This window comes from Ceratotherium simum, chromosome 17, assembly GCF_057802395.1.
Source record: "Ceratotherium simum simum isolate JZ-2026a chromosome 17, ASM5780239v1, whole genome shotgun sequence".
Classification (NCBI taxonomy): domain Eukaryota; kingdom Metazoa; phylum Chordata; class Mammalia; order Perissodactyla; family Rhinocerotidae; genus Ceratotherium; species Ceratotherium simum.
Genome location: NC_141916.1, coordinates 38,222,424 through 38,249,423, shown reverse-complemented (window position 1 = coordinate 38,249,423; position 27,000 = coordinate 38,222,424). Strand labels below are relative to the sequence as shown.

Sequence of the window (27,000 nt, the reverse complement as noted above, 5' to 3'; positions counted from 1 at the left end):
TTTATTAAAGGAATGCAGCAAAAGGGACAATATCTCTTCCGTTATAATTGTTACCCATTGGAACAGATATTGCCTGGGTGGGTATATCCATGCAGGTGTTACAAAGATTTATAAACATATTTTTTCCGATCTAGACAGCCAATATGACTTTATTCTATTTATAACAGAAACATAGATTATAGTTCAAATAATAGAGATTTTTTTTTATTCCTTTCTCAAACTGTGTTTAAACAGCAGCGTCGAACATTAAGTCAGTTGGTCAGGCCATATCATTTGCAGGTACTGTCTCAAACTCCTTATTGCCCAACATTATTCTGTACTGGTACTCGAAAATCATTATGTTGTTCTCAGAGCAAATATAAACATAGGTAAAGCTATAACACTATTGAACTAGATCAATGCTTTTCATGGAGTTTCTTACAAGTATGTAAACCAGAATTTTGAACCTCAGATCAGGGAGTGGAAAAGTGAGCTTATCAGAAATAATTTACTGAATAATTATAGGAATACATTAAAAAATGGATCAAAGATGGTTGACTTAAAATTCGCTAGCAATCTTTATCACCAAATAGAACAAAGAAACTAGCATTCTCAATTAGAGTAGGAATTGCCAAAGATTCTTCCCTAAGTCTAAATATTCTATAAGCTCAAAAAGAATATGTTTCTCTAAGGAAAGAGAATGTTTATGCCTCATAGTAACCTGTCTTGGAATGTGAGAACTGTTTTTAGATTTCCTACTATGTGCATGATGCTGTATTAATTCCTGGATATGCAGAGCTGAATTGTTATGGTTCCTATCTTCTCGGAGCCTATATTCCAGCAGAGAAGGAATACGTTCAACAGCTAATTATAAAATTTATTATTTTAATTATAACCGTGGAAAGCACAGGAAGCTATGAGAACACATAAGGAGGTGGGATCAATTCTGTGTAGGTCAGGAAGGCTTTGCTGCAGAATCAACTCCTATAGGGATAGGAAAGAGAAGAGCATTCTATGGAGGAAGAACAGAATGGTTAAGGCCTGGCAGTGTGAAGGGGGATTAGAAGAACTTAAAGAAAGTTGGTTTGGCTAAAATGCAGAGGAAAAAAGGATATTAAAATATGTGTAAATTCTTAGGAAAGTTGGCTTCTAAATCTGGCATGAACTGGAATCACAAAATATTTTGACACTTGATAATATAATTTCTCTGGAAGTATCACCGAATCCTTAGCTACATTTTAAAATATGACCATATCATAGTTACAAGTCTTTTCAAAATTAAGAATTAAGATAGTCTAAGCACTAACTGAGGCAAAATGGCTAACTACTCCATTTTATGACAGTGCGGAAGAGTGTTTCAGTTTGGCGACACATGAAGTTTTCATTTTTTAATAATAACTTTTGAATGGGGTTAAGCAAATGACAAGTTTGCTTTTGGTTTCAATGGCTTTGCAGGTACAACAACCACTATATGTAGCTGTGATGTAAACCCCTGAAAGAGACTAGATGAGAATGGTAGGAAAGCATTTTAGATATCTCCATAAGAGGTGAAAACATCTACTTGATTTCGGTGTGGCTGGTTGCTTACCCTGGACCATGTACATGAGTAAGTTGCCTGTTGTATTCAAAAGACGGGCCTTTTATAATGAAAAATGAAGAAGTACATTTGGGTATTCCTCCTGATGACAAAGAGGAAGATTCACCCCAAAATATTTGATGTTACTAGACTTCTGGTGGTGAACATGATGTAGTCTATACAGAAATCAAAATATAATGATGTACATCTGAAATTTATATAATGTTATAAACCAACGTGACCTCAATAAAAAAATAATAAAATAAAATAAAAGCAGTTAACACCCTGGAAAAAAAACCTTGATGTTCAAAATAAAAAAAATCGGTCTTAAAAGTGCTCTTTTCCTTTCTAAATCTGGCCATAGAATAAAAATGAAGAGTTTGAGCTGAGCAACATTGTCATCTCCATGGGGTCTGTAATGAATTTGCACATTTTACTCCAACTACTGTATATCTAATCAGAAAAAGATGTCCCCCACCCCCTGATCTAGCGCCAAACAGTAAAAGGTGATTCCTTATGTTAACAATTTCAGCAGAATGGCTTATTAAAACCAGATTTTAGGGTATTATAAAATGCTTAGAAGCCCTTTAAAATGTCAACTAGGATCCCCAGAGACTACATAAAATGTCAACCTAGTTCAAGCGCCTGTTTTAAGCAGAATGAATTAGCGGCATGCTGTCGAAGGCTGTTATCCAAAACAATCAGCAAAGAGGAAAACATCAAGTTTTCTTTGTACTTTTATATGAAATGGCCCATTTAGAACGATCTTGTGGATATTTGAAGATCACTCATTTATTTGAAGCTATGACTAAATACCGAGGTCCCAAACACCTCAGTGGGCTTATTTTCCTGCTATATCTTTAATTAATATAATTTCATTGAAAAGTCTGAAATGAGCACTCTCTTTCATGTAGCCTATTATGATATAATCATATGGTCATTCTAATATTCTCTCCTTCAAACAGAAAGAAATTCTCTTAGCCAGTTATCTCTTTCCTACAAAGGCCTTTGCTACATTTCCTAAGATACTTCATATCATCAAAACTGATATTCCTCTTATACTTAGGATAAAGTTTTAATCAGTGATCATCACTTTTTTAGTATTCAAACACAGGAATTGAATGATATAAAGACAATTCAAACCATCTTAGTATTTAGTTTGTTTTTTATTTTTACATTTTGGGATTTCTAATTTGGGAATAACTGACATATTAAAATATGAAATATGCTACATAAAGTATTTTATTTTTTTCTAGAGTTTTTCCAAATGAAACGTATAGTGTATAAAAAACGTATAGTGTTTTTTAAAGAATGGGAAATTACATATGGAAGGCGGAATATAGTCACAAAAAATGAAAAATGGATCAGAGATGGTAGATATGCAAAACATATGCATTTCTTTTTGATCAGTCCCATTTTTTGATTTGCATGGATATATATTTTTATACAGAAATACTGACATTTTCTATGTACACCTAAAGCTTGATATGCTTATATCTTTTGAGATAACATTCCTCTAAAGATCTCAAAATCATTTTAGATGAAAATTGAGACACAAGGTTAAGTGGTTAATGGTTTTTGTTTGTTTGTTTTGGTCTCACTATAAACGCATGTTGCGGACTGGGTGGCATCTCTTACCACTGTTGAGAATACGGGATCATAAAAACACGTGTATATGTTTACTAACAACTTTTAGATGATTGGTTCCTCAATGTAAAGAATCAAAAGGGATACTATCTACATTAACTACATGTTACTCCAAGTGCATTACGGATTTTAATAAAGCTTTAATAACTTAGGTAAATTTTGTTCCTTATTTGTTAAGGTGAAAATTTGCTGATAGAGTTAGGTGTTCCTATTTTTTTTTTTTCGGTGAGGAAGAGTCACCCTGAGCTAACATCTGTGCCAATCATCCTCTATTTCGTATACAGGATGCCACCACAGCATAGTGGTGCATAGGTCCTGCCCGGGGTTCTGAACCCGCGAACCCCAGGCTGCCGAAGCGGAGGGCGTTACCCTCACCACTACGCCACCAGGCCGGCCCCTTCCTATTCTATTTTTATCATTTAGTTCTTAGAAGTCAGAGAATAAATAATCAAAATCTGCTTAAGTTGTCCAGTACCTGGCCACCATGCTACCTGAAGATGAAGATGATAATGATGATGACAATAACGATGATGATGATGATGATGATGATGTCAAGAGAATAGCATAAAAGAAATGGAATCTTCCCTTCCTTTTTTCTGGGACTTAAATTTGTCTATAATAGATCTTTCCATAATCAGCAGCTTTCCTCTCACTCATCTTTTCTGTATGCTTCAGTGTCTACATATGTAGGATAAATATGCACTTTATCTGTTAAGCTGAAAGCTCCCATGGCAGGAAAAAGTCTCTTTTTAAATGATACTGAAAATATGCCTAAGGTTACTAAAAGTATAAATTAAAAAACACACACTCTACATCTTTTTGTGTCCTGACAATCTAAACTGATTTTCAATTACAGTACTAGAACACACTTCACCTGCGTCTCCACCCTTACCTCCACAAGCGGATGACTTCTACAGTTTACAACAGACGAGAATAAATATGGTTAACATCAATAGTAAGTGGCTGATATGAAAGAAACTTTTTTCCTAGTCTCAGTACAAATATTTCTAGATTTTTAAAGAAAATATTAAAGCAATTAATATAGAGACACACAACTAAATTCGCTATAGAAATTGGGCACATTTCTTGACAAACATGGAATGCTTCATCATCAGAAGACAAGGCTCAATGATGGTACATATCATGTTATGCTAAGCAGATAACATGAGCCGCCTGGCCTCAAAACTCAGTTTCTTTCAACAATTGTGCAAAACAGAACTGTACATTTATTCCATACATCACTTAACCCTTAATATTTTTCTTACCCAATATCTTGCTGATGTTGGAGTTGTGCATGTCAGGGAAGGCTTGAAGGATTTTCCTTCGTTCATCTTTAGCCCACACCATGAAGGCATTCATTGGACGCTTTATGTGGGGCTCATTGCTACCACGTCCCCTGGATTCTCTATAAATTCTTGATTCTGAGACTCCAGCACTTCCTAAAAACAGGGAACATTGCTTCATGTTAGTGTTAAAAGTTTTGGCAATTCTCCTCCTTGCATTACTGTTTTTTAGTCTACTAAAATATCTGAAAATAAAAAGTACATCTGATAATGGTACTTCCAGTTCTTGAGACAGATGCTTGTTTATGAAGTTTCTGTGATAAGCTTTGTGGTGGCAAATGTATTTTTGTTTTTAATCCATTTCTAACATATTTTTCCTTTCTTTCAATGGACTATGGACTGTTTCACCATTTACTTTCAAGAGCACACAAGAAACTTGAATACGTTATCTTTGATGCAAATTGGAAAAAGAATAGTTGGATTAGATCAATAGGGATGCTGGTACTGTAGAAATATTAAATAGGTAAAGAGGCTCACAAAATTGTGAAACACTAGTATATTCGTCAGTACGGATGATTACAGTTAAGGATGTGTCTCTACTACCTAAAGACTGTCAGAACATAGACTATTCATGCCCTTTTCCTCTCTCTGAGGCTATATAAATAAAAATGCTGCTAGATAAAATTTTGAAGTTAAAATACAATATAGATATTCTCCTGTAATGTGTTTGGCTTTTCTTTGCAATTATGTGCTAACAAATCATGAAATATGCTGATGCAGCAATGAGAGTCTGCTCCCCAAAAGATATTTAAAAACGATAGGGAAAAGAACAAAAGAATAGTTAAATTACTATGGTTTGTTAAGAAGTCTACAGCCACATATTTATGGTGAAAAAAATAATACATTCATTCCCCTGAATTTTCCCCCTAACATCTACGTTATCCAAAGAGACCCACTGCAAGTTACATTCCAATCACCAAGACTCATGACAGTAAAACACAACCAAGAGCCACAGTGGAACCTTTATGAGCTGCAGTCACTTCTCTAGGCTTTCTGTGACTTTACAGAATAGCTTCAGCAGATTAAAAAGCTTCCACAGATACTTGAGTTTGGACAAAGAAAATAAGGAGAAGCAGAAGAAAACATAAAACTCTGACACTAAGTTTTCCAGAGGTATCATTACAAAAGGTGGAAGATATGTATTTAGTAGCCAATAAAATTTTTAAATAATTTGGAGATTTCTAGAGCTTGTATTGTCAATAAAAACACTGTTTTTTTTTTTCTGCCTTCATACTCCTCTTCCTTTCTTTTCTTAATTTGAAGGAATAGGAATCAATCAAATTCACCCAAACTTGAAGACCTCCACAGCAGGAAACAAAAAACATTGCATATATGTTGGTAGAGTTTCTCATTATTTCTCATTCATAATATGCTCTTTGGTCTGATGAAGACTGGGAAATATTTTGCATACAAGCATGACTGAATTCAACAAATAACAGCAACAAAATTTTGATGTTTTAATGCTGATTACTATGTGTATATTTTATCATGTGAATACAACTTAAAATTTATGAAATGTGTCATTACCAGTAATTGTCTTTTTATTGACAAAAATGAGTGCTAATATGTGGCAACATCTTTCTAAAATGGGTTTGTAACTAGCAAATGATCATCTGCACATCTGCCTTTTCTTGTTCTTACACCTTAAAGCAACATAGGCAATAAAATGAACAATATGTGACTTCATCAGAGCTAAACAAGCTCTCTGTATTTACTAAGGCCAGGTTTATTCTTAGCTGAGCAAAGTAGAAAATAGAAGGAAATGTTGGACACAATAGGCCAGAAAAACACAGACTTTTCTTGGATAGCCAATTGAATTAAATTCAGTTTTGACAAAACTATCTAGTTAAATGCTCAAGTTTGGCTAGCCGGCTGGCTAATGTAGAATATATGGCCCAGGGCACAGAGTAGACAACTGTGTATTTTGGGGGACTCAAGGGAACCCCTTCTGTCCTAAAATATGCCTCTCACTGGTTTGCCCTGGAGCAGTCTTTTCTACAGGCAGAGAACTTCCTCTGCAATGGTAACACATTGGAGGACCACGCTCTTAAAATGCATTTATGTCACCTGACTTTGGAGAGGGGTTCCCAGTTGGGGCTCAGTGTAAGAGGAACAGCACTTTCTTCTTTTTCCCTCTTTGTTGTGCTATTAAGAGCATCAGTTTAATTAGCTATCACTGTGGATGTTCAGAATGGTGAAAATGATACAGACAACAGAAGTCTCCAGGCATGTCAGGAAAGCAAGAGGCTGTGCAGCTGGGGTTCTAGTTGAGTTATAGAGGGTAGGCTGGGCACCAGACTGTACGGTAGACAGTATAAGAGGGAAGGGTTTCAAAATGTGACAAACAATCCTGAAAATGTGCTCTGTGCAATGTATCCTGGTCAGGGTTTGACAAATGAAAAGTTAGAAATGAGCCTATATGAACAAATTTCTGAAAAGTTTGTTTCAGGTATAAGAAATAGGGAAGTAAGAGAAAGAATAGACGGTGATTGAAAGCATCTGCTTTATAATCATGCCATCTTGAATCCAAGACCTGTCTCTGGCACTTACGGCCCTGTAACCTTGGAAAAAAGGATTCAAAATCTCTTTATCTGTAATAGTACTTCTCTCACAGTTGTGCTGGGGATTAATGAGACGATTTCTGCAAAGCACTCAGCAGAGTGCTTGGCACATGGGAACTGTTCAGTACGTGTGAGCTCCTATTGTCACGATCAGGTACGAGGTGGCAGTCTTGTATATTTTTCAGTAGTTTTAATTTTCACTAAATATACACTTTGGCACGCTATTGAAATATATATGAACAATTTTCACAAACCATCAGAATCTCCACTCATATTGAAATCCATCATGGCATGGCTAAATTTTCCTTCTTCATTCTGTTTAACTGCCAGTTGCTGAGTCAGACTCTCCAGTGTTGTTTTTTCCTTAAAAAAAAATAAATTTATAATGAGAGCTCAATCTCAAAATTATAATTATTCAAAGACATTTTTTCTTGGGCCATCTATAACACACTAGTTCCTGGAAGGGATGGGACGTGGATGTACACACCTTTGCACTTTCAGCACATTATGCTGAGGTAAGTGAAGCAAATGATCAGCAGGATTTTTGAAGGAACTCTGATTCTTAGAATTCCCTCCACAGTCCTGGCTTTTGGGTTTGGTATGCCTAAAGGATATATGCTGGGTTCCCCAGAGATAACCTTCCCAAATCACAAAATGTGCACAGAAATTTCATGGAAGCAACCTGTTTTACATTTGGAATGCCTGCTTTATTTTTAGCCAGACAGTAGAAGTATAGAAGTGGCATGGGGCCCAGAGAAAGTCTTCCAATAGTCAGGTGACCAAATGATAGAAATATAATTCACAGTAGTGCCCTCTGGTTGCCATCCTCCTAAATGCCATCTGCATTCCTCATGCAAGGGTAATGAAGACATTTAAATATTCATTGCTAATTGCTTGTCAAGTCTCTGTACGTTCAATATAAGTGCCTGCTACTTGGACCACAATTTGATTTGGATTGCTAAGCCAAAATATTGAGTTGGCGAATTATTTGAGATACAAATATACCAAAATTAGATCTGCAAAGACATCAAGTAGTTTAAAAGCATGCAGTACACTGATTTGAATTCATGGAGAACATGGCATTACAAACTAAATTATTTTCAAGGAAAATATAATGCTTAATCTAAACTATATGAGATATTAAACTACTTCCAAATTAAGTAACTGGGCGATTTTAAGAACAGTAAATGCATACAATGAAAGGTTTACAACTTTCTCTAGCACTCTCCTTCACTACTCTGAAGATGATGTGGTTCCGAAACAGTTTTAAGAAAAGCATCTATTGGATTTCATAAAATTTGCTCATGTTTCTTTATAATTATTCACCTCATTTTCTGAGGAACATGGCCATGAATTGGACAAGTGAACCACATACACCGCAGAACAGCTACTGACACAATAAAATGTTCACAGAAAATAATCAACTACTTAAGATAACTGTATTACAGGTAAAGGGCCCAAGTAATGTTCCCATCAAGAGCCAATAGGTACTGAAATTCTTAATACAGTACATGCTTTATCTCTGCAAAATCCCCAAAAGTATTACAACTGTACATACTAGATAAAAACTTCTCTTAATTTAGCGGCCTTGGAACTTTTGTTATCTATTCATCAAATTCTGCACATGATTTAATAGAAAAAAATTTTTTTAAATTGTCAATCTGTACAATTCCTACTGTAAAATACAGTAGTAAAACTGGAAACCCAATAGTTACATCAACTTTTCTTCTATAGGATTATATAGTACTAAAGTTGATAAACTATATACTTAAAAATGTAGAACCTGACCCAATTTGTTTTATGTGTGAAATTGGCATTTTCAGCTGCTTTATATGTTCTGGATTTCTTTTGCTGAGACAGTCTACTATATATATTCAACTGAGCTCAGGAGCACCAAAGACACCAGCTTAACAGACTCTCTTTAGAGTAAATGTAGCTGTTAAAATAGAAGACAGTTACATTAAAAAACCACATTCCATCAACATGATCTGATAGTCCCCAGGTCAATGAAGACTTTACTGTACTATCTTTGGGGCATGTACCGGGAATGGATCACCTCCCAGGTTTGATTTAACAGGGTATAAGGCAATAATGCTACATATTTTCTAGAGAGTTTTCCATTCTGAAGTAAAATCTTTCAAGAAGAAAAAGCAAAATGAAGACAATCAGAGTAGAAAAAGTGAAATCCTAAGTGACTTCTAAGGTTCTGAATTCAGCTGTATGGATCTTGTGCCATTTTACCAAGAGGCTAAAACTAGCAAATGATGAGCAGGAAAGTCACAATCCATTTTTACAATAAGTAACCTCTAAATATCTGCCTCCAAAGCACACAGTATAATAAAATGACTCAATTAGTTGCCCAAAAGTGGAATTTACGATACTTCTCAAGAGGACGTCAGTGGGAGATAGTGGAAGTCAACATGGTAAGCTGCACCTTTTTTGTGACCCTTTGCATAATCACGTAAGCTAATTCTCAGACATGTAAACAGGGAAAATGCAAGGTGATTGGAGGAATTTGAGAATATGTGGTGTGCCTTTAATTAAAACACTTTAAAATAGCATGTATATCAAAATGGTAATATTGCCATAATTTAGAAGCCTTCACTGACAATAAGTTCTGAAGACATAAAGTAACTGAGGTAAGGAGGATATAATAAGACCTAGTGGTTATATGGTAAATATATGGTATATAAAATATAGTGGTTATATGGTAAATAATTACCATATAATTCCATATGAAAAGATCCTGTAAAAGTTTATACTTAGTTTTTATGTATAGAGGTAGATATAAATCTATATGTGGATAGAGTGTAGATAATATCCTGAACTACCAAAAGAATGAGTTAGCTGATTTAAGAATAGTTTTTCAAAAGTTTAAATTCAATCTATTCAGGTATATAGGAGGAGAAAGAATCAGTGAAATGTTATAAAGCACAAATGCTGGTACATTGAGAAGATTCCTCTCATTCTGCTCCTTCTAATCCCACCCACCCCTGGCCATCTCCTTCCCAAAAGAGTCCACCTATGTAATATCATGTCTAAAATTCAACCATTTGAGATTCTGTTCCTTGGTTTAAATATTTCCCTTTCCAAAAGCCTGTTTTCAAGTGTACAAAACTTACTGGAAAAGGTAATATTTTGATTGTCAAAGTTCTTATAATTAAATTAATCCTTTCTAAATAGAGTCAGCTGGAACAAAATGAGGACAGTAGATATCAGGTAGGAAGGAGGCAATGGGGAAGATATTGAAAATAGGAAACACCGAAGAAATTGAGTTTGGGGAAATAGAAAAAAATGTTGATGGGAACAGGTGACAATTTTTACCAAACTTATACTCTTAGTTCTAACTGGCTCCAGTAAAAACCACATTAGTCAAGAATTTGTACAGAAAAAGTGCACCCCATGCCCCCACTTTACGATCCGTGTTTTTGAACCCAAATCCAAAGTACAGCACTTATACTTTACTGCCCTCTCCGTGCTGTCCAAATGCAGATCTGAAACTGACAAGATTCATTGGTCTTCTCTCTTCTACCTTTTTTCTATTAGAAATAAAACAAAAATCAAAGAAAAATAAACACATTTTTAAAGAAATACTCGCCAAAATTCCAAACTGCTCTGAGTAACCTCAGAGTAGAAGGTGCAAACAGATTAATTACTACAAAGTAGTCAAAATGAAATAGTCTTGAGGATTTATAAAGACCAAACAAGATGATCTGTATGCTTTCTCTCTTGAATAAAAACTAGCAATTGAGTAACAACTAGATTTCCTTTGGAAAGATGATTTCTATTTGGCTAATCAAATCTTATACAACTCTGTAGATTTACTAAGATCAAGGGGAAACATTAAATAAAGTCTATTTTTTACTTGAGAAATCTCTGATCCAATGTTGAATTGAACAAAGATCCAAGTGAATTGTATCTACACAAGAAAAAAATGTTTTAGACCATATAGTTTGTAGGGGTCAAATGAATAACGCTAAAACTCAACATTCAAAGAACTATTATCGATGTGTTAATATTCACTTAGGGAATTTGGCAGCTGGTCTTGGGCTCTGTGGCTTATCCAATGACTTGCATAATGGAAAACAGCACATATATTGCTTGCACATGACACCAGGCTATGGTGAGAATCAACAAGCAGAGCCAAGAAATATCTAAAGAAATGTGGGCAATGAGTTGATTAGGAATGGTCAGGAAAGATCTGTACTTTCTAAGCCAACAACATTCTGGATGGCAAAATGCTACAGGGGTTAATGGGAGGAGGACATATTTGAAGTTAGAAAATAATGGGTTTGGGGATCAGGAGCATCATGTCTTAACCAACTCTGCCATATATATTAGCCATATTACTTTAGACAAGTCAATTAACTTCCCTGAGTCCCAGAATCCTAACTTGTTAAAATGGGCTTTAAATATATGATAGGGTCTCATCATATATATATAATTTTTTTTAAAAATTAAGGAAGATATGCTTTTAATATTAGGGAAAAAGGTCAATGGAGGAAATTGAAAAGATAACGATTCTTCCTAACACAAAAGATTTACAGAAATAGTTCAATATGAGTATTAAATACTCTGCGATGGTTATGATCCTCTATTATCCACGACCATAGTAGTGGACAAATATGCATTAAAAAGGAGAATGTTGGTAACAACTCTAAAAATTGTTGAGATTTTTTTCTTTTCTCTTGTCCATCATCTACAACAATGTATTTGATCTTTTTTCTTTTCCATTTGGTGCTCAGGCGTGATGGTTTACAGCTCCATAATATAAGTCTAGCACTTATTTAAATTGAAAATTTCTCCTATTCCATTACTTCAGTTTATACAGAAAATAACTAAAAATCCACTGCTTGTAAAGGCTCAAATGCATACTTTTTGTTGATATTTCATAAAGCAATCAAGACAAAAAAACACACAAACTGCACTTTAGAGGAGGTAGATATTTCCTTAGCTACCTAAGCCTAAAGTGCATGAGTAGCTGTTCCTCTATTACCTCTTGAAATTGGGATTTGTGTAAGTGATAAGATTTGCTCGCTACCAAACACATATACAGAGAGAGAGATGGGCTGTGGATCAGCTATCGTAATGGACATCCCTGAAATAAAGCTCACAAAGCTATAAAACTCATAAAAAGCACATGCATGAAATGACAGAATAGAGTGTGACTGTCAAATGTTGACTCAGTAACAGTTAAACCCCTTCTGGCTGTACTTTTTTATGGTCTCCTTCTATACTAATGACATGGGAAGAAGAAAGAAACAAAAAAGGTTTTTAACCCTCCAATTACGTGAAACTCACAGACCACCGAAGAAGATGAAAGATTATTTATAATGTCATAACGATTTATCAGTTGGAGATTTTCTTCATCAGCTTAAGCAGAATATAAAGAAACAATGCATGTGTGCACTTCTCCACCTCTCGTTTTCACCCTTCCCTATTGAGATCGTCATTTTCTAAAAAATAAACATCTACCCACATAACCTAACAGCACAAATGGGAGAAAAAGCTTTCTTGTAAATTATATATAAATTACACACACACACTTCCCTCCAACATCAAGAAAAATGCAAGTTGAAGAAATCTTTGACTAATTTTACTCTGGTCAAATGTGAATTTATCCATTAGGATAGTCCCAGATACTTTGGTACTCTGAAATCTTGGATCCCTTAGGAATATTCTTCCATTCTTTTTCTCCATCAGAGAATCACAGGGCTATACGAGCTAAGGGGTTGGAAAGGTCCTCTGGTCTAGTCATCTACAAAATCAGCCCTATCTAATCCTGATTTTTTCCCCTTCTAAATTCAGAGATTCCCCTAGTGGAGAAGATCATGAATTAGAACCCATAATTTTGTTCCACAATCTAATTTCCTTTTAACAAATTTGGCAGCCAACTTCATGAAATGTTTCTTGAAGTGTAATTCTAGCTAAATTTCTTAGAAATTTAGTTTCATCAGGCAATCTGATCAAACTTAAATCTACTGGCAGATCAAGTTTTCTTAAGAAGTATTATGAAGTTGAAGATAGACGAAATAGTCTCGAAAGAAACACACAGTTTCTATGAATTCAAGTCTTAATCTAGATGAGTAACTTTCCAAGATAGTAAAATTAACTTGTGGATAAAATTGATGAATCCCTCTTTATCATTTCTAAAGAATTGATTTTAAAGTGGGAGAAATATTATAAAGTTGATGACAAATAACTAATTCTGATTTTCATGAATGAAGAGAGAAATTTGAGGAACAATAACCTGAGCACTTAACGTATATTCCAAAAAAGATAGAGCTGACTGTTATAAGAATTAGTTCAGAGTACTTAGTAGAGGATGTGGTGACAACATGAAGCTAGTTGGATTAAGAAAAACAATGTTATAATGACCTCAATTTCTTTTTCTACAGGAATTGGAATGCAGACCAGGGAAGCTCAATGGCCATAACGTTTGGACTTAACTCAGCTTTAGATTACATTCCTATCAATATCTTTGTAGTCATGATGGAGAAATTGCACAGGACCCTGAAAAAGAGAGTTGAATGGAGTGGGAAGAGATCAACAATAGCTGTCTTTAAATATTTTAACTATGTCCATGTTTAAAAAGAATCAAGACCTATTATTTGTGAAAGAGAGAGAATTTGGCCATATGTAGTCAACAGATAGAACACCAACCAATGGTTGTAAGTTATCAGGTGAAAGAAAAAGAACCACGGAAGGAAGAGTTATAGGTTGCCTCAGGATGTAAAAAATTTCACCTTCCTGGAGGTTTTCAAGTACTGGCCATATGACTACCTGCCTGGCATATTAGAGATACTGAAGAGGCAATTCAACGTCAGATGACAGGTTGAATTGAAGGCCCTTTTCATTTTCTTCCAAACCTTCAATTCTATGTCCTACTCGACTGGGCTCCCTAAAACAAATTAAAATATTTTGACAAATGTTTAAAATTATATATGTTTTCTCTATCCACAAATGATAATTTCCAAGTTAAGTTTCGAAAACTAAAGGCACTCCATTCATAATTGAGAATTCTATAACCATTTTCTTAAATTAAAGGAAGATATTTCAAATTATGAACAAAAGGTTATTGAGGGCCGGCTCCGTGGCTTAGCGGTTAAGTGTGCGCGCTCTGATGCTGGCGGCCCGGGTTCGGATCCCGGGCACGCCCCAAGGCACCACTTCTCCGTCCAACGCGAGGCCGAGTCCCACGTACAGCAACTGGAAGGATGTGAACCTATGACATACGGCTATCTACTGGGGCTTTGGGGGGAAAAAAAATGAATAAATAAAATCTTAAAAAAAAAAAAAAAAAAGGTTATTGAGAAATATTTTGTGAAGAGACTGTCCAATAATAATCATATTTACAGATTTAAGTACTTTGTGAAAGACACAGTCATATGCCCAAATTCAACATTACTAATTTAGTCCTTAAAACAGAAAACCACTGCCATGGAGAGGAAGAAGTCACTGAAGCCTGTGGGTCCAATGTACAGAAGAGCCACTCAAAGGAATCTGTAGAAAACAAATCACTCATAAAGAAGGTACACATGAATACTGTCAAGGTAAAGTTATGGTGAGTACATGCGAAAGAGGAGAGGCAGGAGAGGAAAAAACTAAGACCTGAGTTTTCAAATGTCTGTATATGTGATCAGCACTCAACCGAAGTCTAAAAAAAGGACTTTGTTGTTATTTCAGACCAGGGTAGATATAGATACTGTGCACACCGAGTCAAATCAGAAGGGTTAATGTGAGAAACACAAGAGGCCAACAAAGAAAAATAACCTACACAGGATGTCCGTAGGCGGGAGGGCCGCACAGATGTAAACACAAAACTGGAATGTTGTCTGATGATAATTGTTCTACAAACAATGGGTAACTCAGTTACTGAGCTACAGAAACGTACAGAATTTTTCTCTTTAATTTTTCCTTTTCACGGAATAAAAGCTATAAAACTGTCAGCATTCTTACAAACGAAGCCTCAGTAGCGAGTAGTTAACTCAGTTAAATAAATATAACTGGACTGTTTTAAAGAGTCATGGCTTGGCTCAGAAATGCTGGGTCTGACAAATAGAAACAGGCATATCAGGGTTATAGTTCACTTTTCAATTATCCATGGTAGTTTTAAGGGAAGGCAGAGAAAAATATAGATTAGAATAGATATTTAAAATCTCATTGTAAAGAGCGACTAAACCTTCACATGTTTTATCAGAGCTACTACAAGAAGCAAAATAAATAAGATTGAACATATTCTTTTCACTTTCCTAGCTCATTCTCTAGTGAAGGGGCTGGTGGTGCGTGGTGAAGAAACGAAGACTTAGGAAAGGAGCAGAAACAGGAAAAACAAAGAATTGAAAAAAGATAAATTGTGGAGATGGTGATTGCTTAAATGAGATTTTTGTGATAAAACCTCAAAAATGTACTAAATTATATACATGACCAACACTGGAGGACAAGCTAATCAAACAGGCACTGGGTTACTTTCTTGAACCTCTTCAGCATGCTCTATTAGAAAAGAGACTGAAATTTGAGTCAGAAGACCCTGGCTTAAAAACTGATCTACCACTTGAATTCCTGTAATCTCAAATCTCAAGTTTTTATTTTTAAAACAAAGATAAGAATACTGTTCTGCTTACATTACGGCACGAGACTGAAACATGATATGAAAGCACTTTGAAAAAGGTAAGTCACTAAATAAATATCAATAGCCGTTATTACTCCCATGCCTCATAAGCAAGTCCTTCTCAGTTGCAAAGGAGGAGAAAAGGTATGATTGGAAAGATTCAATAAGACAATTTGAAATAAATACTAAATTCAGAATATTTTCCTCATAATTGTTAAAGTAGCTTGCAGTAAATGAAAATAGAGAATACAATACATCTACTAAATATAAGAGGGTAACTGAAAAACACGTATCTCTCTAATTATTTCAGTGCCTTAATGCTTAAATGTCTTGAAGACAGCTACTTGATCTTGGGGATGAGGAAGGCAGCAAGGGAGAAGGGAAAGAAAGACCATTCTTAACAGATCGGGTTTTTAAAAATAACATTTCTGGTCAAACAGCAAAATTGATTCTTATTTTACTTACAGAAAACTTAGAAAAATCAGAAATGTGAGGACATATATGCAAATTTACAATCTCATCATCTTGGCTTAACTATTGTTTATTATTCTTTTAGTCTTTTATCTATGCACCATGGAAATATACTTTTAAAACATCTAGATCATTCTCTACATAGTGTTCTCAAGTTTGCTTTTTTCCGGAATACTATTATGAGCATATCCTCATACCTTTACATGAATAGACAATTTCAATCATCAGTAGGCCTGTGGGTGTCTAAAGCCCCATTTGGCATGCCCTGTGTCTCATTTTATTGGACCATCCTGCACTAACCCCTCTACCAGAATGATGTAAAGAACACAAGACTCTCTGTTTGAAAACATGCACAGCTTTTCTAGGCTTGAAAATTAAACCATAAAAAGTTTACTGGAAAAAAAAAAAAACCTTTAAAAAGCTCCTTAAAAACTCACACCATAATTGCTCCCCACCAAGCGTGGGCACTTGCTAGCTGCAAGTAGTGGCACTGTGACAAATGTAGCAAAACTGAAAGCAGGCTATACTAAGAGAAAGAAAAAGTCTTCCACTGGCCATCTGTGAAAATAAGGCATGTGGCCATTAAATGCAGAGGCTGTAAATATACACAAACTCCATGAAGCAAATGGCAAAAAAGGACTAAACTTCAAGCTCAAACAAATCAAAATGTTTAATGCATAGTTACCACTGCTGGACGAAAACAGCTCTGATCTTTGCAGTCTGCAAACTCGGCATGTATTTCAATTAAATACCCCCAAAAAGAAAAGAAAGAACAAGAAAGAAATGAAAAGACACAGAGGAAAACCATCTGGAACAAAAGGCTATAGACAGCCTATACTCAATTTCTAGAAACAAACAGCCTCTTTAACTTGCACCAGCCTGTCGAGAATGTCGATTGGAATTATTGAAAGGCTGACATACAGAGTGATGGATGAGTGATGACATAATACCTATTTGCCTTTTTGTCATGGTCTTTGAAAACTGGCTGCTCTGTGCTGATAATATTCACTAAGGGGTTTTCCTCTCCCCTCCTGTCCCATAAGAAGTGTTCCCTAGCTAAGACACTCAGAATTAAGACAGTTTTATGAATGAAAAACAAAAGAAAAGCAAACCTAAGGATCAAATGCCAACTTGCACATAAAAAGCTGGTCTAGATTTTCTAATAATCAGTTGCCTAGAAAGCAGTTCCCTATTCATTTTATATAAATTTTCAGAGTAGACAGATGCCAATAATAAAAAGGCAAATATTCAATTCAGATTTTGTTTCAAGTCACCAAATAATTATATGTAAATATAGAGATTAATAATAAAAAATACTCACTTTTATAAAGAGAAAATATTAATCATTTATGTTACTTTAATTTTTTTAGGCAAATTCTAACCAGAAGATTTAAAAGTTTGGGGACTCAGTTAAAAACACACTCCCCCACACCCTCCCCCCCATAAAAACTCCTGCTTTGCCACACTTTGCAATGATCTATCTCATTTCCTCCTGAAGGATTTACCTAACATGCCTTCCTCCTTCATGAAGCTTTTCCTCTAACCACTGAAATATCTAGTTCTAATTTGACTTCTCTAATTCATTTTAGCTGAAGGCAACATCTACAAAAGCCATCCATAAATCATTAATTAATTGTAGTATCTTGCACTGAACGCAGAGGCATGAGTTCCTTCATATCCACTTTTTCAAAGCAAAACCGGTAATTCACAATTTCTCACAAGCCTTCTCCTTATCTAAGGGAAGGAGCACGTGTTAGATAATGCTGAACTAGATACACTGTGTCAGTTTCTGAAGAATTAACACCGCTGGCCCCATCCATCAGATGGCCAGCGAAGCATCAGGAAAGAATGATGGATGTGAAATTATTACAGGGCTGCCATCCGATACACTCACTACCATTTGTAAGTAATGCTGAGACTGACACACTTTTTTTCGTTATTAAACATCCACATTAAGTTAACATTGGTCACTGTCATTTCATGTTTGGCGCTCTGTTAAAGGGAAATAAAAGGGTTGACAATGGTAGAAAAGAGGAGGTTGTGATGGAAGAGTTTCCAAGTGCTAGAGTGATAAAATTAACCTTTGTTTACAAATCAGTCTATATAGTCTGTGGTAAGGTTTCTTATGAATATGACTGACAACCGAAAAGAGAAACTGGTGACATTAACGAGTAAATTATTATTTAAAACATAAATGTTACTCACCAGATTTTCACCTTATTCTATGGAAATTTGCAAAGAATTTTCACTGAACCTCAAAAGAAAAAGTAAGACATTTCCCAGCCATTTATTTGCAGTTACAGATGAATTCATAGCCATGTGTAGGTAGTTAGATTTCAGGTACACTGCAGGCAATTAACATTTGGTGAATAAATTCTCTACCTTAAGAAATACATGCACACGTTTATTTTTGTGAGAGACCTCTGTTTTCTATATGAAAAGCAATACAGAAGTCAGCCTTATCATGTAGAGAACATGTATGTGAGCACACATTCATTGATTTACCCTGTCATTGAGCAATGTTTTCTTGTACATGTGCTTGTATATAATTTAATTCTTTATGGACCACAGACAAAGTGTAAGGCCTGGACATGTAACAGTAGAAGAGAAAAAGTAGTTAGATAGATGACAACAAATATAAAAATAATCAAAACAAACCAGTTTTATGAAGAAAATATGTGAGAGCCTTGATTTTTTTTTTTTTAATAATTTTATTTATTTTTCCCCCAAAGCCCCAGTAGATAGTTGTATGTCATAGCTGCACATCCTTCTAGTTGCTGTATGTGGGACGCGGCGCCAGCATGGCCGGAGAAGCGGTGCGTCGGTGCGCGCCCGGGATCCAAACCCAGGCCGCTAGCAGCGGAGCACGCGCACTTAACCGCTAAGCCACGGGGCGGCCCCTTGATATCATTTTTATAATGTAGCTGTGGAGGACAATGGCCTTTTCCTATCCAATAGCCATTCTGGTCTGTCTTTACTTCCCTGTCAATGTAATCTTTGATTTTAAGATATCCCTTGGATGTGAGGGTGATCTGGTTGCAACATGTCACCCCATTGATCGCCAGGGCTGACGTGGCTGATCTGGCTGGCTAGGCGAGTGTCCCCTTCCTCCCTCACTGCTCCATGTGCAACTCTCGTGAAGCTGTGAACTCTGTCAAAGAGGACAACCTTCCCTGATAGAGGAGGATCATTCTTTGGTTAAGGGTATACGAGTAGCCATGCTATCCAGCTAGGACCTCCAAACAAGCTCTCAAGGTCCGTAGGGGAACGTAGGGTAGTCAAGCTTCCAAGACTCCAGACACATCCAAATGAGGCTGCATGTGGCAGTCTGCCTTTCTTACAAAAAAAAAAAAAGATATCCTTTGATCTCTGGGAGGTTAGGATAAGGTCTCTAACTTAGTCCCAGAAAATAATTCATGATCAGTTTAAAGCAGTTTCTCTTCCTTGGCCAGTAATTGTCTTAAAGGTGTACATACGACCCAGCTCTACCCAAATGAGACGTTTGTGAAGTCAGTTTGAGGGGTGCAGTAAAACATGCCTATGTGAATGAAGGAGGAATGAAGAACATCCCTATGCGAATGAAGACTGAACTTAGCAAAGAGAAAACAACTTTTTCTTCCCGAGTCTGCTTGCCTTCATGGGATGCTGTAGGTGCAGCAACATTCTGCGACGCTAAGGGAAAAACCAAGACAATCATAGAGATTTCAACTCTTGACATCACTGAGCTGATGAACTAATGCCACCAACCTCCTACTCCTGAACTTCATTATGTGCTAAAAATTAATCATTATTTGTTGAAGCTACTGTATTTAGATTTCCTGATACATGTAATGAAATACATTTCTAAAAGATACTACAGCACAGGCATCATCTTCTTAGGATAACTACATTGGGAGTGAAGAAAATAAGAGGGGAAACTTCTGGTCTATTCCTCATTTCAGTGTAGAGCACTGGGTCTCTATGACATTAGTATTGCCTGGTGGAATCAGGACAAAAACAGGTTTTTACGATCTGTTGGGTATGGATACCTTCAAACACAAGATCAGAAACTGAGTATGCAGTTGACTGTATGGTCAAAACTGTGCCATTTGGTTAATGAAGCAAAGTGGGTGTTGTTTACAAAACAAATGTCTGATTCTTCCTACCTGAGAAGCTTACTTATTCATCTATAACACTAATCTGTAACAGAGCTGTGTGGCAAAAGATTACATTATTTGAATATACAATCAGACTATAATTAACCAGAGATGACAATTATAAATAACACTGTGTCCCAGAGTTTCCAAGAAACCTGACATGCACAGTTCTTGGGTATGTTGAAACACTTCCAAGAAAAGTAAAGAAATGAAAAATTTTTTAGAAGTCTTCAATTAAAATGTGTTTCAGTAAAAATGACTTTCATTATGTGTTTTTGTATACATTACTGGAAAACATTTGTTCCTGTCTTCACACTTCTAATTGTTTCCACTGTCCAATTACAGCTTTTCAGAATTAAGACCTTCTAGTTGGGACAACCATGTTGGTCATTTGAAATGTGAAAAAAAGTTAATGTGTATATGGTTTGTGTACTCAAGAATACAGATCTTCATTACAGGATTCCAATTATCTGGATTTCAGGTCATGCTATCACCTTTTAGATTGATGGAAAGCACCAAGCTGAATTTCTTTTCTTGCCCTCTTTCCTTTCTCCCAGCTCCTCTCTATCTTTCCCTCTCCTTTATCTCCCCCACTCTTTACATTTCACATACTTTCTGGGTGTAGGAAGTTAGGAGTATTGTTTTAGAGAGAAAAATGTCCTTCTTTTGGAATTCAAATGATATGAGATGACAGTGCAAACTATAAGAAGAATTTATCATATATTCTGTTTATATCTTTTATTAAGAACTATGAAGCAAAATGTCAAACCAATTACTGATCTACCTATGCTTTGGCATGGATAAAGTTGGGTCATAAATATAAAAATCTATTAAAAAGGGAAGTATTAGGAAAATAACAACACAATATGCATAGTGATGCCACTTTTTTTTTTTTTTGGTGAGGAAGATTGGCCCTGAGCTAACACCTGCTGCCAATCTTCCTCTTTTTGCTTGAGGAAGACTGCCCCTGAGTTAACATCCATGCTAATCTTCCTCTATTTTGTATGTACGATGCCGCCACAGCATGGCTTGACGTGTGGTACGTAGGTCCTTGCCTGGGATCTGAACCTGCAAACCCTGGGCCACAGAAGTGGAGCATGCAAACTTAACCACTATGCCACCAGGCTGACCCCCATAGTGATGCAACTTTATGGAGAAGAACAAGCATCCACTTTTGTCAACTCAGGTATATGACTGATCTGATACACTAGGCATATGGAATCTTTATTCAGTTCCTATAGGTAGGCTCACACACATAAATATGCCATGATTAACAGTCAAAATAATAATTTGATCTAAACTATAAACTCTATAAAGGCAGAGGACATATCTTCTTGTTCAATACAGTACCTCAAGTACACAGCACCATCCCTAATACATACTAGGTGCTAATGTTGAATAATTACCAATTAAAAGATATAAATTTGACATTATCTCATTCCTATGAATTGCACAGACATAGATCAATCATTAATATTGCAGAAACGACACCCAAGGTAGTTCAACAGGAAAAGGCAACCACAGTAATATCTGCTTCAAAGAAAGCTCCAATAATCTCAATTTCATTCTCAGTGTCAAGGGTGACACAAGGGAGGAACTAATTCAGATCCTTCTGCTGAAAAGGTTTGCTTACACATGACAAGAGTTTGCCATACTATTACAGTAGGGGAACTGCTTCACTTTCTTATTTTAAAATTTTCACTTAAAACCCATAAAAATAAGACTATACTTGAAGATGTAACTCAACTGCATTGAAAGTGCATGGCGAAGAGATTTGGGAATGAAAATCTTCTTGAGAATGGAGACATCTTAACTGGCCAGCAGATTTTGGCAGGTATTACTTCAAAAATAAATTTTTAAAAAAGTTATTTTAATTCTACAAAAGAAAAAGGAAAATGAAAACAGTAGCTTTACACAGAGACAACTCTCACTCCTGCAACTCAAATTGGAGGTGCTAATCAGAGAGATCAAGTATGACAGTGGAGGTGGGACAAGAAGTGGAAATAAGGTCCCCTAACAATGGACCACTATGGAATAAAGTGAATGCAGATGGTTCCACTCCTGTGACTTAATAAAAAGGCTGAGCAAAGTCACTGGAGCCAGCATCAAGTCATGTGTTAGAACAACAGTGGATCTGTATTAGAGAAGATTAACTCGCAGTGCCATGGTGGAGGGCCCAGGATTATTTTATGTACTTCCATTGCCTTACAAGCCGTCAGCACAATTATTGCCCTCCGATGTGAATGACTGATCTGTAACCACAGCTAAACAGCATGCAGCTCAGGGGCCTAGGAGCTTCATGAAGATGAATTTCCATACCATCAAAGTGCTTTTAATGGGCTCCCTGATCCAACCACAAGGCCTGTTTTGCAAGTATATAGAACTCAGGATGAAGGCTTCCCGTCCAAAAGGATTTGGTCGGTTGTCACTTGACAATTCCCAGCCAGCACAGGGGAGGAGAGGGGGGAGATAGGTAGAGTTGTCTCTGTGTTGGAGGATTAAAAAAAAAAAGGGTACAGATGCTTGCTGAATGCAACCAACTGCTGTATCCACAGCTGAATTCAATGCGCTTAACAAATAACGGCAATTTAGCTATGCTTGCGAGGAATAGCTTGAGTCACTTTGCATTAGCATCTGGCTGAGTGTTAAACTCATTTCTACATGGGGAGCAGAGAAAAGGAATTTCTGTTCAAGCGTCCTTTCAAGAATGTTTAAATATTTGAATATAAATTTCTTTATGCTTGCTATCATTCCTTCTTAGAGCTGTCACTTTGCTTTTCCCCTTTCCTTCTGGTGCTTAGCTAGAAAAATTTTGTGCCCTTCTCGCTGCACCAGTGTCGATCGTCCTATGTTGTGAGACTGCAAGGGATGTATACTGATCCATTTTGCTCTCCCCTCCAGAAACAGAACAGAATTGAAATCGTTTCTCCATCCTTTTGACCCATGTTTGGACTGGAGAAAAGTACAGTTGTGACACGATCACTCATATATTTCACCTTCACTCTGCAGATGGCTAGCTTCTTAGAGATTATACATCGACTTCCATATAAAACCTGAGAAACCAGAAAGCTACCCAAATTAGCAATCTGCTCATTCTGGACAATACTGTTTGACTCGTAAGTTTCCCATGATGATTAACTTTCAAGTTATTGCTAAGTAGCTGATCATTTTTTCTCTTGCCTATTGTATCTATTTAGCTATAGGACTGTTTAAAGGGAATTCGGTAACACTTCGAAATTTCAATTCAAAACGTATCAAATATTACCAAAAGAAGTACATCACTCTGAGCATTCTATAATAACATAATACTTTTCTGAATAAAATGCAATCTAGCTTAGACGAAAGAGTTTGAAATTATTATACCTCAGATAAATTCAGAAGTTTCACTGGGCTTAAGTGTAATAATAATGCCCAAGTTTTAAAAAGCACATTTTGTTTTATAATAAAGTCAAATTTTCCAATTGTGCAATCACCTCAAACTTGACAGTGCTTTGCATTAGAAACATATCATGACAAGCTCAGCATCCCGGATACCTAGACTAGAGCATGGGTATCATCCAAGCTTATGCCGATTAAGGAAGATTCAGCATTTTCAAATCCAGCTCATCCCCAAATACAAGTTAAGCATCTCTGTAAATCAAAACTTTCACCCAGACTCAGATATTTCAAATGCCATTTCATTTTAAGGCAAACTGATAGCAGAAAAGGTATATTAATTGTCAATAAGGTCTAGAGATGGATGCAGGAGAATAATAACCATCTGCCCATTTCCGGATGGTTTTGATTAAGATAGGCATGGCGAGGTCTGTATCCACAGAGGGAAAAAGAGAGAGACAACCATCATACTGAGGGTGAGAAGATGAAAAGACAAAGAAGAAAAGCATTCAGGCAATTTAAGTGTTTTGGGAAAGTCAGTTATCTTATGAACTAACCTTTTCCGTCCGGCAGTTATTGAGACCTAGACTATTCACAACAGCCACCTTCCCATCGAGCACCTGTTGTTCCCGCCGAAGCTGCTCCTTCATCTGCCGAGCTTCCTGGATTGCCTTGGTGACAGCATCATGGTCATTTAAATAACCTGAAGATGTGCCAGAACAAAGGATATGTTTTGTACAAATGCATGGATAGGTTAACCTTTAACTACAAAAATTACTTCTTTTTTGGGTAATGGCTGGCATATAATAATTTCTCAATGGAATTTGTCTAAAAATGAATGAATAATTGATGACTGAATCACAGAGTCATACATGAACATGGTGCCAAACATATGTAATAAAAACATAATATTTAACCGAAATATAGTTGTTTCCACATGTCTGGAAAGAAGTTTAAAATATAATTTTTAAACAAACTTTTTTTAGTTATCTGAATATTTTGTAGTGCAAACATAAAACCTATCTTTGATTTTTTTTTTCATGTAAGGATCATTTAAATGTTACCATGGGATATAGGTATTGATAATTATCACTATAATTATTGACACTCTCATAGTATTAGAAAGGTCAATTTAGAGTTTGTGTATAGTACTATTAGGTTTGTTATAAACAGAAGGAACAAATAATTATTAACTGACTGCAAGAAGAGGATTTTTCCCCTGAATCCATTTATGGTGAAATACACCACAGGTGGCAGTGGTTTGCTATGGATACAAACCTGCAATAGTTAAGGGGCTAAATTTCAAGCACAGAATGTAACCAAGAACCTGTAATTGTTTGATAAGAAATCGTGGTTACTGGTAACTACAGTCACACTTAATTCACACTCTTAATAAGATGGTCAAGTGACCAGCTTGTGTCTGCAGCTCCACAATTCAGAGTTAATAAAATAATTCCCAAAATATTGCTTTTAAAGAATAACAGGTGTAAGGAGTAAAACTGATTTTTAACTTAATTTCAGAACTGGTCATTTATTTACTTGATGCACATTATTATAATAATCTGCACAATCTTAGGGTAGAGTACCAATGGGAAAAGATTGTTTTGCAAATACTGAAAGGAAAGCTAATATCTCATCTTTCAGTCTCCCTATCTTTTAACTAGGGCATAAAATGGCATAAACTGAATCTATAATATGAAATTGCCCAGAAAAGGGACTTATTTGTGACATGAGGCTAAATCTAACCAGATCCATCAGTGAATTGTGACAGATGGAGGGACTGTGAGACAGAAGGCAGGCACTAATCACACATAAAATGACCGGCTTGCCTCAACATGTTCCATGGATTCCAGCAAACTTTACACCCTAATCCATTTTTAGAACAAAAAACATCTGGGCCATAAATCCTCTAATCTGCCAAAACACGCTATTAAATCCCATGATTTGTTGAAAAACACTAAGATTAAAGAAAGGAAATATAAAATGGCTAACTGCCGTGTTAGGAAAGTGTTATTAATACTCTTTCTTTGTCTCAATTATGAATGTTCTGGTACTAAAGAGCCTTGTCTAATCATGTCAGATTACACATCCTCGTTGTATTGCTAGACTCTTCTATCTGATCTGCTGATTGCCAAAAAACACAGAATACTTTCTTGCTGCTTAACATTTCTACTGAAGAAGCTGATGTCAGATTAGTATAGTGCTTCAGTGCTGGAGGTTTCTAACTGATCCATGCCTTTTCCCCCCTTACTATGCACAGACTAGACCTTGTCCTCTGATCTCCTTGAGGCAGAAAGAGAAGTCCCAGTGCAGGCAATAGTGAAGCCTTGAAAGCTACTGTATATTTTACTTTTCAGAGCTAAATTCATTGGAACTTACTCAAAGAACAAAACACCCCTACTCATTATAAATAAAGTATTAATTTGGAAACAACTAATCAGACCTAGGTCAAACCTTTAGGGTTAATATTTACTATAAAAGACGGTTGTTTTTAACCTTATATTATCCTCAACCTCGTGACTTGGTTCTCCCGAACAACCTTCTTACTTACATTATCCTTGAACTATTCTGTTCATGAACACTACTCTCTGGAAAGAAATACAGCTCTTATATGACAGTGATGATCTCAGCATATGTTCATTTAGTAAGATCTTAAGAGGATCACCCCGATTTTCTATCCTCTAACCCCTGTTTATGTACCACCTGGCATCATGCATTTTTGTAGTCTATTTAGCTTCTCCAGAGCACAAATATATTTGAAATGGTGTGGCACATGGTGTTGAATAAAAGTATGAATTCTTTATGCTTTTTAGGTGCTGCCAAGATAACATTGTGTAGGAAAAATGATTAATATAGATGCAAAAGGGATGCAAATTATTATGGGGGTGAATAACTGACAGACATATGTTCTGTAATAGCTATTTCCAATTTGAGGTGTGTGTTCGTGTGCAGGTGGAAATAGGTGTTCACTTTAAAATAAACATTCTTGCTTTTAGGGACTTGAGTTTTAGTTTAAATGCTATATGAAATTCAAACTTTTGTATCTGCTGTGTTAAATCATGAAAGCCATTTGTATATTACTAAGCTGAATATTAATAGGATCCTTTGCTGTTTCTTTACATTTTGTTTTCATCACAGTCACCAAATTCCCAACCTTGCTGATTCCCTCTCTCTCAGCAAATGGCCTCGCCTCTGATTTTGGAAAGGCCAGTAAGGCTGAACTCTCACCTTCCTGCCCCTAACCCCCCGACTCCTACCGCAAACTAGCTTCAAATATATCTCCATTTATGCCCATTGCCTC

The 27,000-nt window shown here is 36.1% G+C and overlaps 1 protein-coding gene across 7 annotated transcripts in view; it reads right to left on the bottom strand.

Annotated features, from left to right (window-relative positions):
• The window catches only part of SOX5 (SRY-box transcription factor 5), a 964,162-nt gene that overhangs the window by 8,529 nt on the left and 928,633 nt on the right, over nucleotides 1-27,000 (bottom strand). For all 7 annotated transcript variants that reach the window (XM_087442676.1, XM_087442678.1, XM_087442679.1 and 4 more), the window contains 3 exons: nucleotides 24,257-24,402; nucleotides 7,361-7,469; nucleotides 4,468-4,641 (listed from right to left, as the gene is read on the bottom strand). In XM_087442676.1, coding sequence (XP_087298802.1) covers nucleotides 4,468-4,641; nucleotides 7,361-7,469; nucleotides 24,257-24,402 — 429 coding nt within the window. The remainder of the gene's footprint in view (nucleotides 1-4,467; nucleotides 4,642-7,360; nucleotides 7,470-24,256; nucleotides 24,403-27,000) is intronic.